Consider the following 18,434-nt stretch of genomic DNA (forward strand, 5'->3'; position numbering starts at 1 on the left):
GGAGCAATGGCCTCTGCCAGCTCTTCTGTCTGGAAAAAACTGCCTCTCCACCTCTTTCCCCGATTTCAGGCAAGTTAGTTCCTCCCCAAATGTCCCAGGTTCCTTTCAAGCTGCTGCCCAGCACTGGAGCTCAGAGGGAGAGCATCTGAGTAAGTTCGTGCACTAGCCTTGTAAGAGGAAAGCCTGGGACTCCCGCAGCCTCTGGGTCCCTCAGCAACAGTCCCTGCTGGTTTTTACAGCCCGAAGTTGTGGGACTTTTCTTCCCGGCACTGGAACCCTGGGCTGGGGGGCCTCTTGTGGGGCTGGGATCCCTCAGTCCTCCGGGAAACCTCCACTGCTAAGATAATCTTCCCAGTTTTAATCTGCAGCACCTGGGTATGGGACTGAGGCTGTCTCTGTGATTCCGTCCCAGTCCACTTGCATCTCTGCTCTTCCTACCAGTCTCGTTGCTTCTTCAGTTCCCTGGTCGTAGGAATTCCGTTCAGCCAGACTTCAGGAGGTTCTTAGTGGTGGTGGTTCTGTATTTTAGTTGTAATTTTGATGTGGTTGTGGGAGGGAGTGAGTACAGTGGTCACCTGTGCTGCCATCTTGTTTGAGACCCTGGGTCTTGTTTTCTTATCCATTCGGCTACCCTGTGTCATTCAGTTGGGTTATTTAATCCATTTATATTTAAAGTTATTTTTTGATAGCTACTTACCTATTGCCATTTTATCTCTATATGCCTGTTTCTCATTCTGCCTATTGCAACTTATTATAGCAGTCTCTTTAACATTTCTTGCAGTGCTGGTTTGGTGATGATAAACTCCTTTAGCCTTTCTTTTGTCTGGAAAGCTCATTATTTCACCCTCCTTGCTGGATAGAGTACTCTTGGTTTCAAAACCTTGTTTTGCATTACCTTGAATACTTCATGCCATTCCTTTCTAGCGTGTAGAGTTTCTGATGAGAAATCAGTTGACAGCCTTATGGGAGCGCCTTTGTAGGTAACAGATTGCCTTTCTCTTGCTGCCTTTAAGATTCTCTCTTTGTCTTGAATTGTTGGCATTTTAATTATGTTGTGTCTGGGCATGGGCCTCTTTGGATTCTTCTTGCTTGGGACTCTCTGTACCTCCTGAATTTGTGTGACTTTTTCCTTTACCAGGTTAGGGACGTTTTCTGACATTATTTCTTCAAATAGGTTCTCTAACCCTTGTTTACTTTCTTGATCTTCTGGCATTCCTATGATGCAAATATTATTACATTGTTCCACAGCTCCCTTAATCTGTCCTCCTATTTTTAAATTGTTTTTTCTTTTTGGTTCTCTCATTGAGTAATTTTTTACTACCTGGTCTTCTAATTCACTGATCTGATCCTCAGCTTCCCCTAATCTGCTGTTCATTCCTTCTAATTTTTTTAATTTTTACTATGCCATTCTTAATTTCCTTCATAGTTTCTATATTTTTTCATACTGTTGAGCATCTTTATGATCAATATTCTGAACTCTGTATCTGATAGACTGCTTATCTCCATTTCATTTAACTCTTCTTGTGGAGAATTCTTTTGTTCTTTCATTTGAGACTTTTTGTTTTGTTTTGTCTTCCCATTTACACTGCCTGTTTGGATTTCTTTCTATGTATTAGGTAGATCTGCTAGGATTCCTAGTCTTTTGGATGGTCTCTGGTGCAGGCCAATGTCAGGTGCTGTTTGTGACTTGCTTTGAGTACCCTTTTTGAACTTTTTCACACTCCACAGCTTCTGATTGCCTCTACTGGGGCTGGGTGTGTTTGGACAAGACTGAGATGTGCACCAAGGTCTGCTTTTTCAAGCCCTGGGTCCAGAAGCAAATCAGCCAAAGACTCAAAGCACCCAGAGGCTGTTATTTAGTCTCTTAATGAGCCTCAGCCTGTAGAAGCTCCACAGGGTGGAGCTGGAGGTTTTCCAACAGGGTGGAACAGTTGCTTCCCCCCAAGCAAAAAACTGCTTGGAAGGAAAATGTCTGCCTGAGAAAGATCATATGGGATGGCTCAACACTGGGGTTCAAATGGATGCCCTCTGAGATCTGTTACCCCAGCCAGCTGCCCTCGATTTTCCTCACACTGCTGTAGTCCACTCTGACTTCCCTCTGCTGTAGGTGAGTGGCTGCACAGGAAAGTTTGTGCACTGGCCCTTTAAGAGGGTGCCTTCATTTCCAGCCATCTCCCTTGCAGACAGAAACCCTGTGCTTTTTACAGTCAGATGTTATGTGAGTACCTTTCTCAGTTCTGGTGCTCTGGGCTGAGGACCCAGCTTGGGGTTTAGACCCCAGAGTTCTCAGTGGGATATAAAAGCTGAGATATCCCTCTGGACCTTCAGCTGCTGCCCATGGGAACCTAGCCAGCCCTCTTGTGCCTCCTCACTTCCTACCAGTCTCTATGTGGTCTCCACTTTAGATCTTTGGTTATGAGGGTGCTCACCAGCTAGTCTTCGGTTGATTATTCATGATGGCTTTTCTGTATTTTAGTTTTAACTCCAGTTTGGTTCTGGGAGAGTGTCATTGTAGCTTCCACTCAGTCCACCGCCATCTTGGAATCTCTTGCATTGTTTATTTAGCAATGGGACCAGGCAAGAACGAGTCTGGGGTTACAGCCAGTGGGAAGGTGGCCTTCACAAGCCTATCCCTACTCTCCTTTCCCCTTCTACCATCTCAACTGGCGACATCTCCTTAAAGACTTTCTCTGTCATTGGCCATGGTTCTCCCACACACCTGGACTACCATTAGTCCTCACAAAGGAAAGTGGAAAGGTTCTACTGGAAACCTCTCTCAGCCATTAGGTGCCCTGGCCATAGGGCTAGACACTCCCACCCAGCGTTTCTGTAATGGCTCATAATGCAGTGACAAACCAAAACTAAGTCAAAACACTTTCCCAGGAGCCTAGTAGGATTGTATTAGTGTTGGGGCTGTTTATGAGCTGACTTGACCTGTGGAAACTGACCTTACCCAGGGACCAAGTGGCAGCTATTGGGAAGTCCTCCATTCCTGCTGCTTTTCCTAAGATCAGAACAAGCTCCTTTTGAGGGGTATAGGGCCTCCCTGAGGCACAGTGCCTTTTAAATGCCTTCAGGCTTGCCTGGCCAGTGTGGCTTAGTGAATTGAGCATCATCTCTGTCAGGGCACATGCCCAGGTTGCAGGCTCCATCCCCAGTAGGGGGTGTGCTGGAGGCAGCCCATCGATGTTTCTGCCTCTCCCTTTCCTTTCCCCTTTCTCTCTAAAAAATAAAAATAAAAATAAAAATAAAAGCCTTCGGGCTCAACCATAGGCCCTGGGATTTCACACTGACATTGATAAGGAGTAAGGGGTGAGGCGAACTTTCTCCACTCTTCACTTCTATATTTCCTGTTCAGAGTAAAGGAAATGCTGCCCTGTAAAGGCATGGGGCGAGGGGTTGCCCTCTGGCATTTGGAAGTTGGTGTTGAGTTTAGACTAAAAATAAAGCCTCAGGAAGAGCAATCTAGGAGGTGATTTTCTCCTCTCTGGAAACATGAGACCATTTATCAGGTTCTGTAACCTGTTTCCATAAACAGCCTATGGCCTGGCAGGTGGCTGGCCTCCAAATGTCATAGGGGCCTAACTAAGTTAAGAAGACCTGTGCTCAGCAGGCACCTCAGGCAGGTTAAGACACGCCATGACATTCTGTAATTTTCCAAAGGTGGGGTCCTCTGCAGGAGTCACCAGGAATTACTACAAGTATTAGCTTAGCCCAAAAAGAGAGCTAAAGACTTCAGTGAAGATGGGTTCACTATGGATCCTTGCTGCTGGATCAGGGATTCAGGGTCTCCTGTGTGCAGGGGAAGCAGCAGAAATAGATTTTAAGAAATTGACCTTTAACTAGGCTTGATATAGCCTCTTGCATCCAGTAAAATAAAACCACACAGCCCTGAAATGGCAAGGGCAAGTGCTGTCTGCTGCACCTGTTGGAGTGGGGCTGGCTCAGGGATTTGGGTGTTGTTGGGTTTTTGTTAACTGCATTAGGCATTTGGAGATAATCTGTTCTTTAACTCTTATTTACAGATTAGAATTGGAATTGAAAGAAAAACCCCACAAAAACCCAAATCTCTCGTGTGGGTTTATTTTAGGTTTTTGACCAGGATGAGGTTTTCCCTGGGATCTGGGTTTTGGAAGCTGATGTGAAATTGCTCTAGTATTATATAATGTAAACAAGTTATGGTTTGACCATGCTTCATGGCTCTTGACTAGCAGCTGGGGCTCTTAACATTTTAAATACTCTTCTAAACAGAACATTGAAATTGCTTCTTCTCCCTCACTCTGACAGAGGAATATTCCTTGCGTGCATTTGACCTCTTCACAGCTTTAGCACGGTATCTCTAACCCCCACTTTGATCAGTTCACACAGGCAAGATGTGTTTTTACTGAACATGTGGTCCCATAATGCCATGTTGGCCAGAAATACTGACTTAACCAACCTAAATTTAAAACTTTCCACAAGGACAGCATTGAGTGGTGGAATGCATTACCACTTGGTAACATCCAACAAAACCACAGCCATAGTGGAAGACTTCAGTACACCTCCCAGAAATATACCAAAACATGACAGCATAGTGGATTTGAGGAATGTAATACCTAATGATGTAATTGATATGTGTATATGATTTTGTCTCCAAGACATAAATGCATGTTTATTTAAAATCCTAATGTTTAAAAAACATATTAAGCTACTAAAAAGCAAGTTTCATAAAGTAGAAATTATATAAGTCACATTCTCTGACTTATCTTTTTATGAAAATTGAGAACAAAGGCTAGTAATCAGAAAACTTGTAAACTTAAATGCCTTATTAGAAAGCAAGAGTCTGAAAGTAAATTAAATAAATACATATTTAATACAAAACACTAGGGGGGAAAACTGAAATAACTTTAAAAGGGTGAAGGAAAGGAATTGATTTAAAAGCATAGTTTAATGAACTAGAAAATAAATTTGACAAGTGGAGCCAAGAGCTGATTCTTTCAGCTAAAAAAAAAAAAAGGTAAAAACCAGTAGAGCGGAAACCCCTGGAAAGCCTGGTCAAGGCTGAGGATGCGCAGAAAAGGGACTATTTCCTGTTGACATGAAATTGAATATTTTCCACGAAGTATAAGATATTAATAAACGAGCAGTCTTGAGAAAACGAAAAAATGACTAAGATCTACCTCTGCTCAGAACACCAGGCCCAAATGATTTTGATGGTTGAATTGTGTCTTTCCATCAGGAATAGTTAAATCCTTTGTTATTCTGTTCCAGTGCCTAGAGAAGTGTAGAAATCTTACCAATATGTTCTTTAAAACCCTGATACTGAGATGAGACAAGGGCAGTGCCAAAACCAGACAGGTTAGTACTCTAGACCAATCTCACTTAGAAAGATGCGGAAAACATAAATAAAATTTAACAGTCCAAATTCAGTAGTGCATTAAAGTCATGACCCAAGACCAAGTAAATTTTATTCTAGACACACAGTTCACATTGGGATTAATAAGATGGTGATAATAGTAGGTAACATTCATTCAGTAATTACTTTGTGCTCATTTCTTTCTAAGTATTTCATGTATTCCCTTACTCCTCACATCAACTTTGAAGAAAAGGTATTTGACAGTATTCAACACCCATTCCTTTAAACTATTTCTATATTCTATTCTGTACTATTTTATCGCAAGCCAGCAACAGAAAGAAAATTTCATAACTTACAGTGTGGACTCAACCTCCAAAAAAGCCAGTGGTCCTCATTATAGAGTATGCCTGAATTAGAAGATAAAGATTTTCAGACACAAGCTTTAGGCAACACCATGCTTGGCCATTAAGCTCTAGTTCAGCTCCTCTCTGGCCTCCTACTTGCAGGTGCTACTTGCTCTCCTGGATAGTAGTGGTTAAAGGACAAGGCCTGCAAAGTGCTGAATTGGTTGCCTCTGTTATCAGCAATGTCATATTGATTACACTATTTAAGAACTTTGGACATCTTAGCTTTGAGTCAAACAGTAACGGCAAGTGGAAAAAGAGGAAGGGCTTAAGAAAGAAGATTGAAGTTAGGATTTGTTGCAAGTGAGAAATAAAAAAGCAAAGGGCAGAGAAAGGCATATTCCCAACTTTCCCTATTCCACTTCCATCTCTAATCAGACTCTAGAAAGTGATTGTGAAAATAGGCCTGCATGATCTTAGGAATAGGCCACCATTTATATAGCTCAGGCCACTGTTAGCCTAAGTAAATAACTTTGAGTTTGAATTGTAGCTGGAATCAATAGAGGAAAAGCTGAGAATTACCAAATCTATTCAGCACCTGGCACTGATCGACAGACCAGTATTATCCAAACACAAGCCTGGGCCTTTTATTCCTGTTGTCTGCTTTATTTGATGAGTTCTGAGGAAAAGAGAACCACTGAGGGGACACAGGCTTCTTTATGTTGACACGTGGTTATACCCATGCCTTTAATGGTTTTTGGTGGCAATACTCTGAAAAGTTTCTAAGATTTGCCCTCAGAGTGAGTGAGTGCTGTGGTAGAAGTGAGTGGAAGCCAAGGAGGAAATAAGCAGGGAGGTTGCTCAGTGCATGAATGGTTCTGAGACTAGGTGATGATGGGGGGGTCTAGAACATCCACGGGTCTTTCCTAAGTGATCAGCTTCCGCTCTGGCGCTAGATCCTAGAGTGTGGGAGAACACTTATCACTTTCCCTCTTTCCCCCAGTACCATGCAGAGACTATCAAGAACGTGCGCACAGCTACTGAAAGCTTTGCTTCTGATCCCATCCTCTACCGTCCAGTTGCTGTGGCCCTGGACACTAAAGGACCTGAGATCCGAACTGGGCTCATCAAGGGCGTGAGTATCCTGGAGAAAAGCGAGAGGGAAGGTGAAGGAGTTGGGGGCCCAGAGAGGTCCTCAGCTATCTCTGCCCTGCTGGAAGCCACATTCTTCAGAGTTTAGGTGTATAAATGAAGGTTTTATTCATCAGTGTAAAAATGTTGATTTAATCTACTTGGCTAAGGAACAATACCAAAAAGGAATCTTTTTTACTCTAAAAAAACTACTTCCAAATCTCTACCTTTAGGGAGCAATTTGTCTCTTTTCCCCTATCATTAAATAGCATAACTAGAATATTGTAGGTTTTTCTGGGGTTATTTCCTTGAAATAAACTAAGTTAGACAATATGATTATTTATTCCCCAAGGAAAAAGCTTTATTGTTATTTCTACCGGAGATCTGAGCATTGTTCCCTGGAGGAAAGCGTTTCTTTCCCTGCCAGGAGGGCCTGCCTGGCCTCTGAAGTTTGGACTGGTGATTTACTCTCTTGTCTGCAGAGCGGCACCGCAGAGGTGGAGCTGAAGAAAGGGGCCACTCTCAAGATCACTCTGGATAATGCCTACATGGAAAAGTGTGATGAAAACACCCTGTGGCTGGACTACAAGAACATTTGCAAGGTGGTGGAAGTGGGCAGCAAGATCTACGTGGATGATGGACTTATTTCTCTGAAGGTGAAGGAGAAAGGTATGTCTAAAACAGGCTCCCATCTCTAAATTTCCACAAGGAAGAGAGGTAGCTTATTTGACTGGCAGCAAGATTGAGTCTGTATTCTCAGGAATTCCCTTTATAGCCCCTTATCTTCAAAAACAGAGTTGGGTCCTGCAGGAATATATGAGAAGATTTCTTTTTATGCATCCTCACTACTTTGAGCTTTCTGCTTCCTCTGTCCCTCAATGTAATATGTACAAGACTCCAGTGTGTCTGGGAATGATAGCTCATATTTGAGTGCCAGGCAATATTCTAAGCATTTTACATGATAATTTGTTTAAATTTTAAAATAATCTTATGAGGAGATATTATTCCTGTTTAACAGGTAAGGAAACTGAGGCACAGAGAGGCTAATTGACTTGCCCAAGGTTATAGTCAATGGAATTGGGATTTGAACTCTGGCAGTATGGCTCCACTGCCCGTGATGTACTGCTTTCCAGTTCACTGTACTGGGGATAGAGACAGCAGCTTTTCGTTTCTTCCCTTCCTGTTGAGGACACTGCTTCCGTTGCCCTGCATCCTCATCTACTCCATTTCACACAGGTGCTGACTTCCTATTGACAGAGGTGGAGAATGGTGGCTCTTTGGGCAGCAAGAAGGGTGTGAATCTCCCTGGGGCTGCAGTGGACCTGCCTGCTGTGTCAGAAAAGGACATCCAGGATCTGAAGTTTGGGGTAGAGCAGGATGTAGATATGGTGTTTGCGTCTTTCATTCGCAAGGCATCTGATGTCCATGAAGTCAGGAAGGTCCTGGGAGAAAAAGGAAAGAACATCAAGATAATCAGCAAAATTGAAAATCATGAAGGAGTTCGCAGGTAAGTGCCCCATTGTCTGTCCCCGCCTCCTTCCACCCCAGCCCTGCTCTCTGAAGAGCCAGGTTTACCCTGTGAGAACCTGGCTGCCTGTGCATCAGAATTCAGACTCCTGAACTTGTTCCAGACCCAGCGAACCAGAATATCCAAAGGGGAGGAGAGGAAGGCATTGGTACAGTATTTTTTAAAAAGCTTTCTAGGTGATTTGGATGCCAGCATCTTGACATGGTTCCAGAGACCCAGGTACTGGCCTTGGAGAGGACAGTGTCACTGTTCACAGGGTCAGAAGTCGTGCTATATGCCTAATCAGGAGCACTACCTGTGTTTGCTGGAATGAGGGGACTACCAATAGGGAAGGCAGCAGGCTTTTAGGAAGGGGCCATGTGGAAGCTCAGGGCCTGGTGTTGGTGCTAAAGATCGTAGCTTCCTAGTCTTCATTTAGAAAGCAGCTGGCTGGATGATGGGCTAGCTCTGGCATGGTATCAGCCCTTTTAGGCTTAGATTGTCCCAGCTCAGCTCCCCACCTCCCCGGTGCTCACCAGCTAGAGCTAAATGATTGTGGCCAGCTTCATGACATCTGTTATTCCTTGGTTTCCTACTAAAAACACAACTCAGTGCAGCTGAAACCCTAGACCTCACGTGGATTGGGCGTGTGCTGGTGGAAGGTGGAAGGAGCAGCCTACCCACTGTTGTGGCCTTGCCGTCCTTGGTTTTATGTAAATATCCTTTGTATTAGGCAGTTTGGGGGTCCTCCCTCTGCCATTCAAATAAGCCAGCTGACCTTGGCCCCAGGCCAGGCAGAGCTGTATGTCCTCTTTCCCTCAGCAAGTTGGAGGGGCCGCCTCAAGGAGCAGCCCTCAGGTGTCCTTGGATGGAAGACGCCATGGACCTTTGTGTTGGGAGCTATAAGCAGGTCTTAGGTTTCCTTTCTGCCTTGGAAGTGTTGACTGGATGGAGATGGCAGAGAGACTTCATGAGGCCTCATAAAATGCGGATAGAGAAGAAATGAGCCTGTGGGACTTGAGAGCAAATCTTGCCCCCTCCCGTGTCCCCAGTGAAGTATCCATTCTAGTGTTGAAGAAACTCAGCAGGCTGAACTATTGGGCTACTCTGGGGGAATGAGGTAGCTGGAATGCCCTCCCACCTCCATGCATCCATGGTGACATCATGGATGGCTGTTCTGCAAGGACAGCTAAGTCAGAGAATCCCAGTAAAAGTTCCTTTGCATCACCATACTGGTGGCCCCTGTTATACATAATCTCTCTCTACCTTTCCATCAGGTTTGATGAGATACTGGAAGCCAGTGATGGGATCATGGTGGCTCGTGGTGATCTAGGCATTGAGATTCCTGCAGAGAAGGTCTTCCTTGCTCAAAAGATGATGATCGGACGGTGCAACCGAGCTGGGAAGCCTGTCATCTGTGCCACACAGGCATGTGCCTCTTCTCACTACACATGCTTGCACTGATGTCTTCCATGGACCCTTCCCTGCATCACAAACACATACACACATATGTCCCCTTCCCCCTGTGTACCTACACAAAGTCATACTGTGTGTACGTACACTATCCAGGGAGTCAGCTTGCAGTCATTCATCTCTGAAGACAGCCCAGGCCACGTCTCACTAATGCTCTGTCCCCTCCCAGATGCTGGAGAGCATGATCAAGAAGCCCCGTCCCACCCGGGCTGAGGGCAGTGATGTGGCCAATGCAGTCCTGGATGGAGCTGACTGCATCATGCTGTCTGGAGAGACAGCCAAAGGGGACTACCCCCTGGAGGCTGTCCGCATGCAACACCTGGTGAGTTCTTAGGGCCTGCCAGTCTCCCAGGCTTGGTTTTGGGCTTGGGCTGGGGTGGAGGCAGCCCTGGTACCAGAGCCATACCTTTTAGGCTTATGCACCGACATCTTTTATTATCCTTCAAATCACAGTAAGAGTGAGTGGGGGTGCTGGGGGGGGCATGTCTTTTGTTTTTTTCTCTTCTGCCTTCCCTGCCCATAGCCCCCTTTCTGTTTCCTTCTGTTCTGGAGATGTTCTCCTTCATAAGACGTAACCCAATCACTTTGACTCCTTCCCTTGGCTCAAGTACCAGGATACTTGTACCTCTTCCTTTGGACAGCCCAGAGGACCTGAGTACCTCTGCCCTACTGTAAGGCCTCCTGCGCCTAGCCATCCTCTTTGTTTGGCTTCCATTTTGATTCCCCACCTGTCCTACAGATAGGTGCCTCCCCCACAGGGCCTGTTGTCCACACTGAGTTGACTGTGAACTTGCTTTGCATGGTGCCTGCAGCTGGACGTGCTGTGCTGAGCTGTTGCACTCGCCCCAGACTAAAATGTGGGGTTTAAGTGAAAGGTGACAGGTTTCAAATAGAGACAGGTGGAAAGATTGCTGGTCCTGGAGGTGACTTTTCTTTTTCCCCCCAGGGAGCTAACTAGGTTTTCGAGGCTCTTCTGCTCCACCATGTCCCACTGCCAGGCTGTTTCTTACAGCTTGACACTCGGATCCTCTGCCCTGTCCGCTCCTGCTCTAGAACTTACTGAAGAGTTAACATAGGGATCTCAGCTATCAGGGTTACTCATGCCTGAGAAAATGAGTGCTACAAATTAACTTGCCCACAATAGTCCTAGGTCAGTGTTTATAATGTGTAGCTCAGTGAACTTGCATCTTATCCTGAAATGGTTTTTCTTTAACCTTCCTACTCCCTTTCAGTCAACAAAGGGCCCCATGCCCTTTGTGTGACACCTTTCCTGCATTCCCTCAAACTTAAAACAACCCCCAAAAAATAACCTCTGGACTAGGTATCTTCCTTTTCTCCTATGTTCTGTGTGTCCAGTTATTAGGCTTAACTAGCTTCTAGAGAAGACATGTCATTTATAATTTAATTCCTTTTCAATGGTGAACTGAGATGTCTTAACTAAAGTTGTCTTCTGGGCTGTCTTCAGCATCCTTTGTGGATTTCCCCATGATGAAATCCTATCCCTGTGAAATCTGTACCCTGGCCCTGGCGGGTGGGCCACCCATTTGTGAGATAAGCTTGCTGTTCTGATGTTCGGGTACCCTGAGCCATTATCAGGATCGCCCCAGTGCTGGGAAGGTGCTTTCTCTCTCCTAGGAAACAGTGGGCCTTGAACCAGTCACCTCTAGAGTGGCTGCTGGTGTGTTTATGGGTCTCTCCACACATCTCCTCTCTAATTGCGTTGCTTAGAGGTGTAGTCTCAGAGGTGGAAGAGTGACCTGATTCACTAAACCATGAAACATGTAGGGACTTTAATGTGTCTTTGGGCAAATCACATAACCTCTCAAGGCCTTATCTGTAAAGTGAATTAGCTGGAATATATTTAATTACAGGCTTAGCATTAAATATTCACTGCAGTTATTAAATGCCTCATAAGTCCCTTTGTAGATTGGTGTAATAATCTTCATAACCTCTGTGAGATATAGAAGTCATCCCAATTTATAGATGAGGGTTACATGATAATAAAGCCTGAGCTTGAACCCACATCTGACTTCACAGCCAGTGTTCTTTCCTGCAACATAGCACTCTCTCACAGGAGATAAGGCCAGGCCGCTACATGGCGAGGCTTGTACTGGGGTCAGACACTAAGAATCAGGCTCTAGGCTCTCACTTCCATGTCTGTTTTTTCCAGACCCCAATTTTCCTATAACAGATGGACACCTTAGAGAGAACTGCAGGGCTTGGATTAAATGGCCCTGCTCAAAAGATAAGTTATGGGGTCTGGGCCAGGTGGTGCTGGCCTCTCCTTTCCATGTCCCTAGTTAACACTGGCTGACAGCTTCTCTTAACTGTTAACTGCTTTCTCCTGTGTCTAACCGATGCAGTGAATGACCTGTAACTAAGGGCTAGGCAGTACCAGGTATGGTTCTGTTTCTGTTTCTGTTCCTGTCCCCTGTCCTATGGGCTGCATGCATTCCATTCTTGTAGAGAGACGACCTTTAACCTAGTAAATCCTGCCACACATCTGCTTATACTGTCAAATTAATGAGATGATATTACTGATTCTTTCCTTACCCATTATTCTCTTAAGATGCTGGTGATGCATTATAATCCTCTAAAGCTTAAATTTTCTTTCCAGTTCTTAGTGTTATCTGAGCAGGTGGTCTATAAATAACTCCGTGGCTTTCTCATGACTTTAATCATTAGATTTTAATCAGATGTCTTATTCAACTTGCCTGCGTGCTTCCACAGGCATCTGTCTCCACATGGCTGTTCAATGCACCCTCACAAGTTCGCCAGTTTTTCACCCTCCTGCTTAGAGCACAGTTAAGCCGCATGGCTTTGGCTTTGTTTGACCCCAGCTTTCCAGCACTGCTCAGTGCGTTTCCATGTCAGGCCATTGGAAAGGCTCGTAGCACCCCTGTGCTCGATGCCAAGCCAAGAGCTCCATGTGTGCATGGAAGCTGGGCAGGAAGCCCTGGGGAACTAGACAGCCATGTGAAGAGGGAGGGCCTGTTTCTTCCTGTAAACTGTGTCATGAGGCAGCGTGGTCAAGTCCTGCCAGTGAGTGGCATGGGCCCAACCTGGGCATGTTTCCATGCTAAGGTATTAGAACCTGCCACCGTATTGTCTCCCTCCACCACCACAGCCAATCAAAAATTCCTTCCAGAATGGAAGAACCAATTTCCCCTTTAATGGAGGGGAAGCAGCAACAGTTGAGGCTGGAAATTCTCCACATATCCCTGAGCAGGCTTGTATCACTCTGCCTCTTTGCATCTGCCTGAAAGACAGATTTAGCCAATTAACCTAAGGTTACCTTCTCTTCTGATTAATTCCCCGTTCTGTCTTTCCCTGTTGTTGTTGTCTCGTTTTTTTCCCCTCCTTCGTCCCTCTTCCTTGCCTCCCCTCCCCCCTAAACCTTACAGATAGCTCGTGAGGCTGAGGCAGCCATGTTCCACCGCAAGCTGTTTGAAGAACTTGTGCGAGCCTCAAGTCACTCCACAGACCTCATGGAAGCCATGGCCATGGGCAGCGTGGAGGCTTCTTATAAGTGTTTAGCAGCAGCTTTGATAGTTCTGACGGAGTCTGGCAGGTAGGGCCCTAAAGACAGGTAACTCTGTAGGATAACCAGCCTCTTGCTCCAGCTGCTCTAGAAAACAGCCAGGGCCCAGCCCTGCACCCGAGGCCTGGACTCAGAGCCTCTTTTTTCATCTGCAGGAAGCTAGTCAAGGGAGCTCAGGCCAGGGCAAAACCAGAGGGTCTTTCGCTCAGTAGGCACAGGTGGTGTCACAGACACTTGGTGAAGAGTGGTTCCTGTGAATCTTGATCTTGGTCAGCTCAGAACCTGCAGTGATTGGGTTCCTCTTGGCCTTTGCACCCAGGGACGTGTTCCTCACCAGCTGTCTGTGCGACTTTTCCCCTCCTCCCATTGTGACACACCTCTGACAAAGCTCTGTCCCCATCTCGTTCCTCTGGACGGATGTTGCTCCCCTAGATTGCCCGTGAGGCAGAGGCCGCCATCTACCACTTGCAATTATTTGAGGAACTCCGCCGCCTGGCGCCCATTACCAGCGACCCCACAGAAGCTGCCGCCGTGGGCGCCGTGGAGGCCTCCTTCAAGTGCTGCAGTGGGGCCATAATCGTCCTCACCAAGTCTGGCAGGTAGGAGGTGGCAGCAGCTCCCTGGGAATGCCCTGCTCAGTGACACCTTTCCTTGGGGTTCCTGGGAGCAGTGCATTGAACGATGTTCAGATGGCACTTAGCCAAGGTAAGACCCTGCTGCCTGCCACCTGGACCCTGCAGGGAAGGAGCTCCCTCAGCCCCCAGGCCAACATCTGGGAATGAGCAGAGCCCATTCCCTGGCTCAAAGGACTCCAGGCAGCACTCGAAAGGCATGGGGAACCATTTGGATCCAAAGCAAGTTTACACCATCAAGACTTCACCGTGTAACTACAGATAGACAGATTACAATTGATGACTTGGTATTTAAAATCTGGTTTTCTAAAATAGTAAAAGACCACCAGCTTTGCTTATTTCAGTTACTGTGTCCTCTTTAAAAGTTCAGCTTGGAAAACTAGTGCTATTCACTAACATGCTCTTTGGTTGGTGCATGGGTCCCTCTCTATCTTTGAACTCCGGAGACAAGTGATTTCTGGCCCAGGAAAGGTCACCATGTTGTCATGCAGCCAAGCTGAGGCCTGTGTTTGGCCACGGACTTGGGATCCCTTCCTAGTCCTAGACATTGAGTTATCATCTTTCATTCCCCCAGTCTTGGGGTGTGCTCCTCATCCCTGCCCACAGGCAGCTGGGTTTCCTGGAAGAGGAGCATACAGGCAGTCCCCAGCACTGAGGAGCCCCAGGGGACGCTGCCTAAACACATGAGATCTGTGCAGATTCCCTCAGCAGAGGGCTTAGGATAAACAGCTCCAGCCATTGAGGTTGACCTTTATGAAAAGGTCGAACCTTTGCTATCTGGCTATTTTTAGCTCCTGTCTTCTTGGATTTCACTCTCAGCCCATCCTGATTTCAGCAATTGCTTCCCTCTGAAAAAGTCTTGTATAGGCCAGGCCTTAAGCAGGGCATTCTCTCCTATAACATGGTTTAGGTTTCCTTGATACCTGTTGAATGGTCTCATAGCTTGCCTTCTGGGGCCTAGTCCTTCTGCATGCTCTTCCCCAACACATCTGCAACTGCAGGTGTACAGGAAATACCCAGCACGGGCTTCAGAGGGGCCCCTGCCTTCCAGAGGAACCTGCACAGGCAGAGCGTCCCACACCAGCAATTTCAGCTCCTGATCTTGCCCTCACTTACTCAGGTTTGACTCGATCTCTAGAGCTCAGTTGCTGGGACTGTTTCAGGGACCTGGAGGCCGTGTACGATAGGGGGAAGATAGGAGGGAAGGTGGCTTGGGTTGTAGATTTCTGGGGAGTTGGTAGGCTCTGTTCCTGTTCTTTGCAGCTATCAAGAGTCAAGTGCTATTCACATGCTGCTTGGCTTGTAGGAGTTACTGGCATCTAGAGAAATGGGTGCTGGTGAGCTTGAGCCAGAGCTGCCTTCCTGTGCCAGAATGGAAAAATTTGGAGGGGGCATTCTGCCAGCTGTGGGCCATGTGGGGAAAGTGGGTGAGACTGACCATGCTGGGTCAGTAGGATCCTGGGGCCCTCGCCTGTGGGGAGGGGTGGAGGGCAAAACAGGTCACACAACTATGAAGAGGAGTTATGTGCCATGGGAGGCAGTTCCCAGGTCCTACAGGGGGCCCAGGAAGTAGATGTTGAAATGGCCAGAGCCTCAGGCTGGCATATTGAATTGAATTAGAGGGTGAGGGGGCTTCCTGGGAGGCTTTTGGGACAGTTTAATAGTCTCTTCTACCTGTTCTTCATCTCCTCTCAGGTCTGCTCACCAGGTGGCCAGGTACCGCCCCCGTGCTCCCATCATTGCTGTGACCCGTAATCACCAGACAGCTCGCCAGGCCCACCTGTACCGTGGCATCTTCCCTGTGGTGTGTAAGGACCCAGTGCAGGAGGCCTGGGCTGAGGACGTGGACCTCCGGGTGAACTTGGCCATGAATGTTGGTGCGTGACTGGGAGCAAGGGCTAGAGCCTGGGTTGGGGGTGCTTGCACACTGCTCTCTCTGGGATGCTATGGAAAGGGGAACATGCAGACCTTAGGGTGTAAGAGCCCTGGCCGCTCTCATTGGGAACGTTCTCTTTGATTTCCTCCATTCCCTTCCCTGAAGTCCTGGGCTGAGCCCAGTAAGGAAGAGGGGCCTTCGAGTTGTGGAGCTGAGCAGCCATTTGTTTCGTCACTTTTCAAGTCTAGGGCCCAAAGCCAAAGGATCCTGGATAATCAGGATTGTCCATTCTTTGGCATCTGCTCATTAGTGACGTGTTTTATTTCCTTTTTAATAAAATGGCCAGAGCTCCTGCACTGTGGGGTGGCCCACACACAGATTATGGACTGATGTGGCCTTTGTGCCTATGTAAGTGTAGGATGCCATGGGATAAGCGGGAGCAGCTAGCTCTGACTTTGGGCAAGGCTCTCCACCCTCCAGAGTATAAAATGATGTCCAAAGGTCTCTGCCAACTCTGCCATCTGAGTGATAAGGAAATCTCAGGACAGCCTCATCCCCTTTGCCTGGGCTGTGAAGCTGGGTCCACCTTGTGGCGTAAAGAAGTAATAGCCAGCCTTGCTTGCTGTCTCTGGCTGTGGGGCAATGTCTCATACCTGCCTGACTTGGTATTTACTCACCCACTCTGTTCTCTTCCTTCAGGTAAGGCCCGAGGCTTCTTCAAGAAGGGAGACGTGGTCATTGTGCTGACTGGGTGGCGTCCTGGCTCTGGCTTCACCAACACCATGCGTGTAGTGCCTGTGCCCTGATGGGCCCCAGAGCCCCTCCTCCAGCCCTTGTCCCATCCCTTTCTCCCAACCCATCCATTAGGCCAGCAATGCTTGTAGTGCTCACTTGGGGTTGTAGTGTGGCACTGGTGGACTGGGACACCAGGGAGGAAGATTAAGGCCTCTGTAAAACATTGCTATCTTTAAGATCCTGCTCAGGTGAGGTACCCCAGAGCCAGGCTGCCCATCTTATGGCCCCACCCAAGCAAGAGGCAGGGGTACAGGACTGGAGGCTCCAGAGCTTAACTTAGAAAGCAACAGCTCCTGCTTCACCTTTGTGCACTCCGTTCAGTTCCTGTAGAAATGGAAACTCATAGAACTCCCAAGCCTGGCCTGGGGTTAGCATATAGCCAGCTAGAGAGGGCAGTGGTTCTAGTTTCAGCAGACTCTGGCCCTGGCCTTCACTTGCTTCTCAAACCCTCTCAGCCCCCACTCCCATCTTGTTGTGCACTGTGCATCTCTGTTCTTGCACTCCACTCAGCTGTAACTGCAGACAAACACTCCACCCTCCACCTTCATTTTTCCCACTACTGCAGCCGCCTCCAGGCATGTTGCTATAGACCTACCTGTATGTCAATAAACAGCAGCTGAAGCACCTGTTGCCTCTTTTTTCTGAAGGGGGTGGGGGGAGAGGTGATCCCTGCCCTCTGAGTAAGATGAAAATGGCATGAACCTCAAGGCTTCTGGTGGGGCTCCCAAACAGCTCAGGCCACCTGTCATCCTGTCCATCTCCACAGTACAAAGATTCTGAGAAAGCAGTATCTGACTTACTTGCATAGGTTGCCCCCTTCTGCACTCCAAGGAGGTGTAGCAGCTGTGTAAAAGCTCCTGCGGCCCTGGCCGGTGTGGCTCGGTTGGAGTATTGTCTTGTGCACCAATGGGACACAGGTTTGATTCCACTCAGGGCACATACCAAGGTTGCGGGATCAATCCCTGGTTGGGAAGCAAGCAATGTTTCTAAAATCAATACCAAAAAAAGGCAGCAGCTGGGGAAATTTATTTTTCTTTAATCCTCACCCAAGGATATGAGAGAAAAGAATTGATTGGTTGCCTCCCACACAATCTGGGTATGCACCCTGACTGGGATCAAACCTGTGACCCTTTGGTGCAAGGGACTACTCTCCAACCAACTAAGCCACTAAGCCAGGGCTGCAGCTGGGGAAATTTTAATGGCTTTTTGAATCAAAGATGAGAGGGCGGTGACAAGAAACCCCTTCCTCCTGCTCTGGTGAATAAACGGAGTGAAGTGGTCCTTGCCCTGCCCTCCCCTCAGGCCTTCATGCTGTAGTGGCCCCTGATGGGAGCTGTAGGACGAGACCTGGCTCCTGAGACAGCTGCTCCCTGTTCCCAGAACAGTTTCAAACTTGGGCTCATTTGTGCTCTGTCTTCCAGTCCCTGCCCTCCATGATACCGCTGGGTGAAGGAGGTGGGAGAGGTTTGGGAATGGAACCAAATCTGGCTTGTACCTTTCCCCTCTCCTGACCACTCGCAAGGATTAAGCCCTACCTGGTGGGGATAGGAGGGAAGGGGCCAAAAAGTTGGGGGAAGCTGAGTTTGATCCCATTCTCAAGGCCCAGTTCATTGTAACCACCAATCTCAGCCCTCTGCCTGTGCCTCCCCACTCTTGATTTCCTGGCCATCTTCAGCTCTTCCCAGCCTTCTCCAAAAGCTTTTTGCCTGGGCCACACTGAGTTTCCAACTCTGGGAAAAGTACGTGACAGCATTTTAGCTCCCAGTTTGTCCGACTGTCATGTACAACACCCTCTGGTGT

At 47.4% G+C, this 18,434-nt stretch overlaps 1 protein-coding gene across 2 annotated transcripts in view; it reads left to right on the forward strand.

The window, feature by feature from the left end:
- The window catches only part of PKM (pyruvate kinase M1/2), a 31,697-nt gene extending 14,439 nt beyond the window's left edge, over window positions 1-17,258 (forward strand). Inside the window, exons 4-11 of one of the 2 annotated variants that reach the window (XM_016201395.2) lie at window positions 6,683-6,814; window positions 7,293-7,479; window positions 8,047-8,317; window positions 9,595-9,745; window positions 9,960-10,112; window positions 13,764-13,930; window positions 15,659-15,840; window positions 16,539-17,258. In XM_016201395.2, the coding sequence (XP_016056881.1) occupies window positions 6,683-6,814; window positions 7,293-7,479; window positions 8,047-8,317; window positions 9,595-9,745; window positions 9,960-10,112; window positions 13,764-13,930; window positions 15,659-15,840; window positions 16,539-16,645 (1,350 nt within the window). In that variant the 3' untranslated portion in view covers window positions 16,646-17,258. Of the gene's footprint in view, window positions 1-6,682; window positions 6,815-7,292; window positions 7,480-8,046; window positions 8,318-9,594; window positions 9,746-9,959; window positions 10,113-13,194; window positions 13,362-13,763; window positions 13,931-15,658; window positions 15,841-16,538 lie in introns of both variants that reach the window. The other variant, XM_016201386.2, reaches the window with a different exon arrangement.
- The last annotated feature ends 1,176 nt before the right edge of the window (window positions 17,259-18,434 follow it).

This window comes from Miniopterus natalensis, chromosome 1 (assembly GCF_054644295.1).
Source record: "Miniopterus natalensis isolate mMinNat1 chromosome 1, mMinNat1.hap1, whole genome shotgun sequence".
Classification (NCBI taxonomy): domain Eukaryota; kingdom Metazoa; phylum Chordata; class Mammalia; order Chiroptera; family Miniopteridae; genus Miniopterus; species Miniopterus natalensis.